Here is a 10,879-nt window from a genome sequence, read left to right as displayed (position 1 = left end):
GTTGTAATTATTATAATAAAATGCAATACTATATAGTTCTCTTCCAGATCCTTAAAGCTGTGGTGGTAAGCGACAGTTGTAGTCACAGCTGTTTTGAAGAAGACCAATGGAAGAAGTTTCTTGCCTAAGGACACAGCAACTTTTCAGCTGTGGCACCTGGTATTCGCAGCTGTCTCCCATCCACGTAATAAGCACCTGTAGCAACTGATTATATAATAACAGCCAATAATGTACTAACTTGAGTGAGCCATTAGCATAATAATACCTTGCCACTAATGTGATGCTTTTTTTTTTACATTATTCTCTGAGTATTACAATATTCATTCAAAAAGGAGAAAAATATTACAGTGGAATAAATTTTATAGGGCTTTTTTTTTTTTTTACAGAAAAGGGCTGGCAGTGAAAGAGTTAAGTGTAAGTTTGGTTTGACTCAATGACACGCTCAAATTCATGAGTGACTAATTATAATCCTGCACTCATTTATTTTAATAGCACTATCAATGTGTTTTGTGTACTCGCATTACAAAACCACGCCATGTGTAAAAATTGTTCTTGGGCCGCGAGCTGTCAGTCACATTAACCATTTGACCAAATAAACACATACTTTACTAACAAATCAATCAGTTAATTAAATCAGACAAAGTGCTTTTCATACAGAAACAGAAAGTGCTTTACAGTCATTAAGCTTCTGCTGAACCAGGAAGTACTTCACACATGCGTCCTGTGCTCAGGTCTCTGCACTGACTCCTGTGGTTCAGAGAATAGACTTTAAAGCAGCTCTGTTTGTGCACAAGTCTGTCCATAACCTAGCACCAAAGTACATTTGCTCCCACATATGAATCATCTCACACTCCAAAGACCTCAGGAACTGGCCTCCTGCTGGTCCCAGAGTCAGGAGTAAACATGGAGAATCAGCGTTTCAGTTTTCTGCAGCTAAAACCTGGAACATTCTTCCTGAAGATGTGAGACAGGCCTCTACTTTGACAATGTTTAAATCCAGGCTCAAAACGGTTCTGTTTAGCTGTGCATAGGACTATGATTGAGTAACTGTTTTCCTCTGCATCTGTACTTTTGTAGTAGTAAAAAAAGTAGTAACAAAATTGAGTACTCCACTGGTTACTGGACATTATCATATCATTGACCACCGGTTCCTTTAAGCCCCAACCTTCTGCTAATCTCCAAGATCGAGACGAGATCAAAAGTCAGATTTGACCACACATTAACTTACTGTTCAACATAATTACCTTTTCATGACTGTATGGGAAAAACATTTGGTTGTCCTTAGTGTGTTTATTATAGTTTATTATTTATTTTCTTTTTTATTTTATTTTTCGGTGTGTTATGAGTCCACACTGGCTCTCTCTGTTGTTGTTGTTTTCCCGTAAGGTCTTGTTCAAGGTTAGACTCCCCATTATAATGCAGGCGACATTGAACTCACTTCACCTACTGCTGCCTGGCCTCTTCACCGAGCGGCCAATTGCAAAGGGCTCACTATTGTGGTACTGTTGTTGATTTGAACCTCCCTAACCTTCACAGTAACCCCATGCTGAGTGTTTATCTGTTTATACAATGAATATAATGGAGAGACGTGTCAACTTGGTCTTTTGCCGTACCTTTTGAGCGACATGGGTAGGAGGAAGTCGGCAGGAAGCAGGTTAATGGAGGAGGTGAAAATTGGCCCTTGATTGCAGTGTTTGGCTGTTCCGGTTTTGAATTGGGCTGTTGTCACAGTTTGTAAAATGAACAGAGCGTGGGCAGCACTGTGAGCGGAAATGTTTTTCTTTCTGTCTCGCCTTTTCATATGTCACATCAGGCCAACTCACGCTGTAACAGATTTGTCTCATTCGGATTCTTACGTGACCGCCAGAAAATGAGCTGCTGTCAAACTGAGTCAGACTCTCAGTTTGAATGGAGTTATTTTAAAGATATGCTATGTAACTTTTCTCCAGCGTCCACCACCTACTTGCCTCCATGGGGATGTTATTGCTCTGCCTGGAGTTATGTATCGCCTCTTCACAGATCGGTTTAATGCTATACTGTAGAACATTTCAGGCAAAGAAATAGCATCTCCATGAAGAAAAGAAGGTGCAGTTCTTCCACCAGAAAAGTTGAACCTTTAAGTAGCATAATTTCTTCTTATATCTTATTAACCCTGTGATTGAGACCCTCACGCACATATTTTGTATTGTTGTATTAGTTTAGCGGGTCACACTTTAGTCTTTTTGCCTTGGATCCAGAATAAACACATCTTCAATACTTTATGAAGATGTGAATCTAGTTATTGGTGAATTTCCTGGTTTTCCAATGGACGTGATTGACAGGTGGATTAGCCAATGGGGGAAAGACATGGTCTGTCCATATTGGAAAAAATCAAGGAAAAAAATATCACAGGGGGATGAAAAATATTGCGTATTTCTGCAAAATCAATGGTTGAAGCACTGAACTCTATTAAGATGAGTGGAGATAAATGCGATTTTATTTGTAAATCATAGGTGTTACTAATGAGCTCCTTTGTTTCGCATGTGTCAATGAAAAACACAATAACAAATTTGAGGGCTTTTAGGTGTTTTGCTTCACAGAAATGGAATACACTCCAAGGAAAAGAAAAACTGGATATTTTGGTGCAATTTAATAATCTGGTAACAAACTTTTATACACACAAAAACTGCACTTGTGTTTAATTTTGTATATGGACTTGTATCCTTGTTTATTTTTCTGTTTGTATTGTATTTTAAACAGGGCGTCCATGAAAAAGACAGCCCAAGTGCTCTCATTGGGTTCCTCTGTATAAATAAAGATTGGACGATCATGTTTGACCAGGTTTGAGATGCAACGGAGGATGTGGGGTCCAGACCGATATCTTGGACGTGTTTAAAATGGGCTCTTAACAAAATCCTGCCATATAAAACGTCATTTGCGAATCAGTAATTGCAATGCTTGTCAGAAAAATCACTATTTGGTATTTTCAAAATGCTTCAGCCCAACCAAAAATCTGTTATTCTAGAGTAGACATGCCACTTAAAGCTTGTATGTGTTGACAAATTATAAGCAGAGGGAGCAAACAACCTACCTTGGTGAAAACTAAGCACTGCTGCATTGACACAGCAGGAAGTCAAATCCAGAATACAAAACGCACTATGTATCTTGCTCAAATAAGCTACAGTCATTTCTTATGCCTGCTTCCTTCTAGACATGAGCAGCATTTATATATGTTCACGTTCATTTTTTCTCTTTTTTGTAATGCTGTGACTAGAGGTATTTAAAGAGCCCATATTACAGTATTTTCTGATCTATGTTATGTTGTTTCTTCATGAAAAATATACCTGGAGTTGTGTTTGGTCTCATTTCGACATATTTAACACCCAAGCCCTTAAGCTGAGATCTTCTTTCAAACAGAAAACACTTCCATCTTGTGATGTCATGAGGTAACACAAGAGGTTCTCACGGTGTTTTTAAACTCCCTAGACCTTCACTGGAATCATTTGGATGTTTTCAGCCCTGGAATTGTCTATATCTACTGAACAAAAGGTACAAGGTAGCTGTTAACTTGAAAACTACTGCTTCATGACATCACAAGGTGGAACAGAACATTTTGAACTTTGGAGCTGTAGACACTAATAATAATAAAGGGTCTCGATATGTTTTTGATGAAGCAACAGCACTATAAGAGTAAACTTTGTGTAATATAAGTCAGTCCCCCTTCCTGAAACAACCCTTTTCATTTATCAGAGTTGGAATAAAACATAAGCTGAACTTACTTTTTCTTTTAGAACTATATAGACTGGACTAAATGAACTCAATCTTATTCATTCATTAGAAAAGTAAATGGGCAATTTCTGCACCGCCTTGGATTCCCATGTATTAATTTCGCTAGTGTTTGCGCAAGAAAATGTGCCATGCTGTAAAAAAGCACCAAGACATCCTCCTATATACGCATAATTATGTACAAGAACGAAGTACTAGAGCATATATTAGGGATTTGATACCACAGTGAATACATGTACACTATTTCAATATTTCCTGTTCCCGCTGGCCACATCACTGCCTCTTACTCATAGTCGCGAGCAGCCTTGCTTTTTCCCATCTTTCTCTCAGCAGGGGATGTAGTTAAAGGCAGCTCCTGGAGGAACTAATGCTTATGTAGTGGTCTCTCTCTCTCTCTCACCTTCTCTACTCCATCCCTCCCTAACTAGGACTCTATTGAAAAGCTCATTCTCCACTCCACTACTCTGCTTTTTCCTGCAGTGTCTGAAATAATGCGTGCTCAACCGGTTCAAAGTCTGTAATCGGAAGAACAAGTACCGCGCTCTCACTTTGGAACGGGAAGGAGGGGGCTCGAGCTCCGCGTCAAAATTCAAAACTGCTCGGCTTGTCCCTCCCACTTGTAATCGACGCGCTGCCCACCTAGAAACCAGGAGGGACCTAAAGCCAAGTTCGGAGCGTTTTGTGTTATATGGACATCAGAGCTGGTGGAAAGAAGACGTGATTTTTGACTGCAGTCTTGGCTCTTGCTCCACGCCAACTGTGAGAGTGCAACAGTGAGAAATCTAGCAGGACTTCCAGATCAGTAAGCGAGAAAGTCTGGAGCGGCAGCATGGGCGCACTGATGGTCATCTTCTCCCTGCAGACCAAACAAAGACGCAAGCCCACAGGTAGGCGCAAAGAGAGAACAGGAAACATTTTTATTATTTTTAAGATACTTTTTAAATTTATTTTACAAGTTTTGGGATACGTGCTGTCGTCCATGTGATTTCATAGTACACACTTTAAATGTAATCACCACATACAGTAGGTTATAAGTCCTATGTCTGCAGTACTTTAGCTATTTAATTGGTGGAGCGTGTCTTAGAACCAATTATTTTTACAAGTTGGCAAATTACTTTTTTGGTATTATAAGGTTTGTACTAAATTAGATTAGTGAACGCATAGAATAAGTCAGCTGGAGTATGGAGAGTGACTGACAGTTTAATCAGCTTTTTCACTTGAAGATGCCATTTACTGAAACTTGTTAGTAGTAATTTTTGTTCAGTCCTAATAATTTTGAGGGCTTCAGAGCCACACCCCCTTTTTCTTGATTAATCGCTGCATAGGGGATACTTGAGTTGAGCAAGAATTTCTTTCTACTGCAGCCCTAATGGGAATGACTGTTGAGAAACTGCTGTCTTGCCATTGGAAAGACGTTCACATCCACAGTACACTCGTAGAATTTAAGTAGTAGCTCACAGACCATGCTAACGCAAGTAGAATGCAAGACACGTCGATTGGTATTAAATGTTAACCACATGTATGAACAGTAAGGAAGAAACTGTACTTTATGAATTACATATTTTCTGAGCATGTTTTTGTTTTGTTTGTTTGTTGAGTCTTTCTTCACCCATGGGTATTTTTGACAACAGTGGGACGTGCTGCTGTGTGAATAAAAGAAAATAAAATTATAGTTTTGTAATGGAAAAATGTGGACAAGCTTCTATTATGCTTTTTCTTCACAAAAATCTTCACCACAAAAACAACCACATAATAAATATTTGTGATAGGAGATGTTTTATGCTTTAAAGGAGCAAGATTATGCAAAATTTAGTCTTGATGAGCTTTAAGTCGTGTCAGGATGTTGTTACCTCATCAAAAACAGACCTGGAGTTGCGTTTTATTTCATTCACACACATTTGAGTAACCCTTTATTATTAGTCTGCCGACATCTCCAAAGCTCAAAATGCTCTGTTCCACCTTATGATGTCATCAAGCAGTAGTCTTCAAGTTAACAGAGATTGAGACTTCCAGCGCTGAAATTATGAAAGTGATTCTAGTGAAGGTGTATGAAGTTTAAAAACACGGTGGAGCACTTTCTGTATTACCACATGATGACATCACGAGGTGGAACAGCCCAAATATGCAGGGTTTGTGTGTTAAACATGTGTGAATGAAACAAAACCTAAGTTCTGGTATGTTTGTCATGAGGAAACAACATAATAACAAAAAAGGTATAATATAGGTCCTTTAAAAAGTATCTATGTGCAGAAAATTATATTATAAAACTATTTCCCTTTTCCCATTGCTTGCTGGTGGTTTTAAATTAGGTTTTCAATAATTGGCTCCTCCTGGAAATTTTGTTGCTTTGCAGGCTTTTCAGAATCATGGCTAAGAGCAGCTGTTTTCAATATGAATTCATAATACATCAGTAGTCCTGTGTTTTCAAATGTAACTTTTGTTCTTTCTTTTAGTTTGCAGAAATGGTTTGACATCTGCAGACTGTCCTTACTTGTGAATTCAGCAGTCCCTGAAATTGACTTTAAAATTGCAGCGTTGACGAATAGCGTGTTCTTTTAAATTAGCAGATATCAGATCATTTTCTTTTTAGACTTCGAAAAAACGTTAGCTAGTTTCCTCATTTGAATGCATGTTGCCGTACCCCACTGGTGCATAAAATTGACTTGAAATTTTCTACCTTTACAAAATACTGGGATGGACTAGACTAACTCCCATGACTTTTCTGCACCATCTGTGCTCTCCAATATTGGTTTTCCAGTTGCAGTTCACAGACCACATCGTGTTGACTTAGTACCATAGACTGTTTATATAAATGGACACGGCTAACCTGCTAGCTGCCGCGTTACAAATAGGAAGTGCTCAGCGCTTCCGGCTCCATCAACTCTGGCTCCAATTCACTTTACATTAGAAAACTGTTGCCCCTCTCTCTTTGGAACTGCTGCTGTCACTCTTGTTATTTAGGTCTTAAAATGTTCTTTTTACCCCACTCTACATGAACCTGGTATTTTTATTGCGCTATTGTCTCCATAACTCAAGATATGAACATTAATAAGAGACAAATCAGCTGCCTTCTTTCCTAGCGTTAGCAACAGTTTGATTGACAGAGCTGCTAAGAGCTCACTCCCTGCCAAACCAGCGATGCAGGCGAGAAAGAGCGTTACCTTCAACACCTTCGCTCCAGATTGGCTCTTTGGTTGCTACGATAGTCGCGGTCAGAATTCCTTATATGGGAATCGGCTCTATATTCTCCCGTATAACTGCTAACCTCGACGAGCTTCATTTGACTGGAGCCCAACGCTATGGGTAACGTCACAGTTGTCCACTTGGTCCACTTCTTTGTACAGTTTAGGCTCAGTGCCATGTTAAAGGTCCGGCTTATGTTACTTGAATGTCTGTCCCACTATAATGTGTTGATCAGCATCACCGTTGCCACTTGTCACAGCAACAAAAGCTAAAGAAGTCCAGTGGTTATTAAAGAACAATGAAATATTTAGTCGTTGGCCGGCTAGCGGGACAAGCTGTCAAGGTTATATTTAGTGGTGTAGCGGCACAAGGACTGAATAGATGACACTTAAAGAGCACTAAGTCATGTTTCACTGGGTATGGCCTGAGTAAAATGAATGGGGGACCCTATGTAACTCTCTGAAGCAATAGATCAGACTGGGCAGACGTGAGCAAGGTAAGCACTTTTACTGGAGAATAGGAACACGGGACATAGTGGACCAGGTGTTACACATGTGGTTCTCTGTGCTATTCAAGGCATGGCAGCAAATATGAAAAAACATCTTAATGGCTCTGCATTCTGCAACACTGCCTCTGTGAGCTTTTAGCCGTGTTGCAAGCATTATGAAAGGTTGCGAGATCAATCAAAATCACAATTTCTGTAGTTCCAATTTGATATATCTGAAAAACAGATAGGAATTTTTCAGATAAATGATCAGCCCTATTATGTTTCCTAATCTAAAGCATACCTTAAGTAGTGCTGTTTCATTGCGCCTGCTTGAGGTATCTTGCAGAATTGTCCAGCCTCTGTTTGACGAGCTAGGCACATTTCTCACTGCTTGCTATCACCATGTGGTTATTGGGGGTGCTCCTCTGATGCCTTAGCTTCAAGCTAACGATACTGATACTATTAAGACACTATTTTGCATTGCTAATCCTGCTGTGTTTTGCTTGCAGTGGTTTTCAGTTGTTCTGTGCTGATTAAGGCATGATGAATATAACAAATATTTAGAAGCCATTAATGATATGTAACAGTGAGTACCATTTGTAAACTGCTAATACAATATAATACATGCATGGACACAGTGGCTAGATTTTGTTGTAGGTTTGCATGTTGTTTGCATGTTGCATTTAAGCGTCATAAATAAAACAGCTTCTTTTGCAAACATTAAAGGCACACTATGCAACATTTCTGGTGAAGCGTCTGTCGCCTGCTGGTTTCCACAGAACTGTTATTGGTTTTCTTCCAATGCACAACAGTATGGCGTCAAACCTAACATATTAACAGATGTTTTATTGCTAAAAACACCTTACTGGAATTGCCTCTACACAGATCTGATCCATGAAGATAGACAGGTTTAATGCCATACTGTGGAGCAGTCTCTGCAAAGCAATAACATTTCCATGGAGACATGTGGATCCAACAGCAGAAAACATACATTGTGCACCTTTATGCAACCATTAACACAAAATGGATGCAGCAAAACACTAGAGATTTCGATCAAACTTTGCCCCTCTGCTGCCCACACTAATGCTTTCTATTCATTTTGATCTGCACTTACAGACACAACAAGAGACGGTGGTCTGATAAGTACATTTAGACCCTTTTCAATCCACAGCCTTTTTCAAACTCACTCAGTGCTGAGAGCTGGACTAGTGTCACTCCACTGGCATTGGTCCCTCTGTATTTTGCTCGGTGTAAATCTCTGCTTATTTGTGCTGTTAAGAGCTCTTAGAGGAGAGTTTGTGTAGGCGGGAATAGGACCACTCAAATCGAAAAAAAAAGAAAAAACGTTAACTATGACTCAGACAACCACCTGGTAGATTATGTTGCAGCTGCGGATCCTGCAAATGCATTTAAATTACTAGGAATTTAAAACATAACATTAGTGGATGTGGAAGTGGATGTCAGCATGTGTGTGAAGTCCGCCGTGAGGGTTGTTTTTTTTTTTTTGCCAAAACATAAGATGCTAGAGAGACATCCATTGTAGATATTGATGTTGGCTATGAATCCAAGCCTTCTGGTGTTTACAGAACTATGGACCACTACAGAGAGAGCAGCTGTCAGTTTAAGGCTAACTATACCACCGATCAACATGAGCGCTTGGAGTAAACATTTGAAGTACAAAGCAGACAGTCTTTAAGGCATGATAGTAACTATTTTTTCTAAATAAAAAAATCACATTTATTTGATTTTGGATCCCACGCCATTTAGCAGTGACAACTAATATACAGAGGTGGATACAGCCAAAAATTGGTACTCAAGTACAGGTACTGTTACTTCAGAATAATAATATTGTGCTCAACAATGTGCTACCACTATTCGCTGGCACAGTTAACAGGTCACTTAAATCTGGAACAGAGATTTGAAAACTGGTCATTAAGAGTCTGCTAAAGGAGAGCGTCTGAAATCTGCCGTTTTTAGGCAAAGCCCTGAAGAAAGTAGTTTACCAAGAGCTTACTGACTTCCTCCAAATGAACAACTCCTTTGATGTTTTCCAGTCAGGATTTAGATCCCACAGCACTGAGACTGCTTTTATCAAACAACTGACAACTGACATCTGCCTGAGCGCTGATACAAAGCCTCAGTCTTGATCCTGTTAGCTGAGTGTTGCTTTTGACACTGTCCATCATGGGATCCTCTTACAGAGACTACAGGGCATCTCGGGTACTGCCCAAAATTGGTTCATGTCCTATTTCGAAGACAGGGAGTACTTTGTTGAAATTGGAAACTGTGTCTCAGATCACATGGCTCCTGATATGTGGGATGCCCCAGGGGCCAATCCTTGGACCCCTTTTGTTTAATCTCTATTTGCTTCTATTAGGCTAGTTAATAGTCAGCAATAATGAGTCATATAACGACTATGCAGGCAACATTCAGATCTAAATCTCACTATACTGTGTAAAGCAGACTTGGAGAGACTTATCCATGCATTTGTTTCCAGTAGGTTAGAGTACTATAACGGCCTGCTCACTGTCCTCTCCAAACGAGTGGTAAGACAGTTGCAGTACATCTAGAATGCTGCTGCTCGGGCCCTAATTAGAACCAGTAAGTAAGTGCTTTGCTCAGTTCTTTGCACTGGCTCCCTGTGGGTCAGAGAATAGACTTTAAAGCAGCTCTGCTTGTGAACAAGTCTCTCCATGGACCAGCACCAAAGTACATCCCCGACATGTTAGTATCATATGAACCATCTCACACTCTGAGGACTTCAGGGACTAGGCTCCTGTTGGTGCCCAGAGTCAGGAGGAGTCAGTGTTTCAGTTTTATGCAGCTGAAATCTGGAAGCCTTCCTGAAGACAATGTTTAAATCCCAACTTAAAACTATGATAATGATGATGATGATAATATCAGTCATGACTGAAAGGTTTTTATTCTGCACTCTTCTCTTTTAATGCTCATTTTATGATGATTATTTATGTTTTGACTTGTTGTATTGGGATTTTAATGTCTTTCTTATTCTGTAAAGCACCTTGCATTATTTTTTGTGTACTAATTATGCAATATTAATAAACATACTTACCCTCCCTAGTACAAAGTATGTAAGTAGACATCCAAGGAATGACTCAAGTAACAGTAAAAACTATTTCAGGATACTTTTATGAGGTTCATTTAAAGTCGAGGTAAAAGTACAGTGTCTGAAAACTACTTTTTAGACTCACTCAATTAAATGTACTTGTAACCACTGAGTATTACCCATGTATTACCCAATGTGTAACTAGAGGCTCATTGAATACTCCATATAACTAACAGTATTGACAACTTTATAGTGTATCAGTTTGTAATATTTAGTGTCACAAAATATAAGTTCTAAAATGCTATTTCTTGAGAGAGTGTGGCACAAATCTTGAATCATATTACAGTAGCGAAAAAGTGATTGTGGTAAAATGCATC

General features: G+C 39.3%; 1 protein-coding gene across 1 annotated transcript in view; it reads left to right on the top strand.

Annotated features, from left to right (window-relative positions):
- Nucleotides 1–4,453: 4,453 nt before the first annotated feature.
- Nucleotides 4,454–10,879, top strand: part of kcnip4a (potassium voltage-gated channel interacting protein 4a) — an 87,433-nt gene continuing 81,007 nt past the window's right edge. The window contains exon 1 of the mRNA XM_033983987.2: nt 4,454–4,652. Coding sequence (XP_033839878.1) covers nt 4,595–4,652 — 58 coding nt within the window. The 5' untranslated portion in view covers nt 4,454–4,594. The remainder of the gene's footprint in view (nt 4,653–10,879) is intronic.

Source organism: Periophthalmus magnuspinnatus, chromosome 18 (genome assembly GCF_009829125.3).
Source record: "Periophthalmus magnuspinnatus isolate fPerMag1 chromosome 18, fPerMag1.2.pri, whole genome shotgun sequence".
NCBI lineage: Eukaryota > Metazoa > Chordata > Actinopteri > Gobiiformes > Gobiidae > Periophthalmus > Periophthalmus magnuspinnatus.
This window is presented reverse-complemented; position numbering and strand designations above follow the sequence as displayed.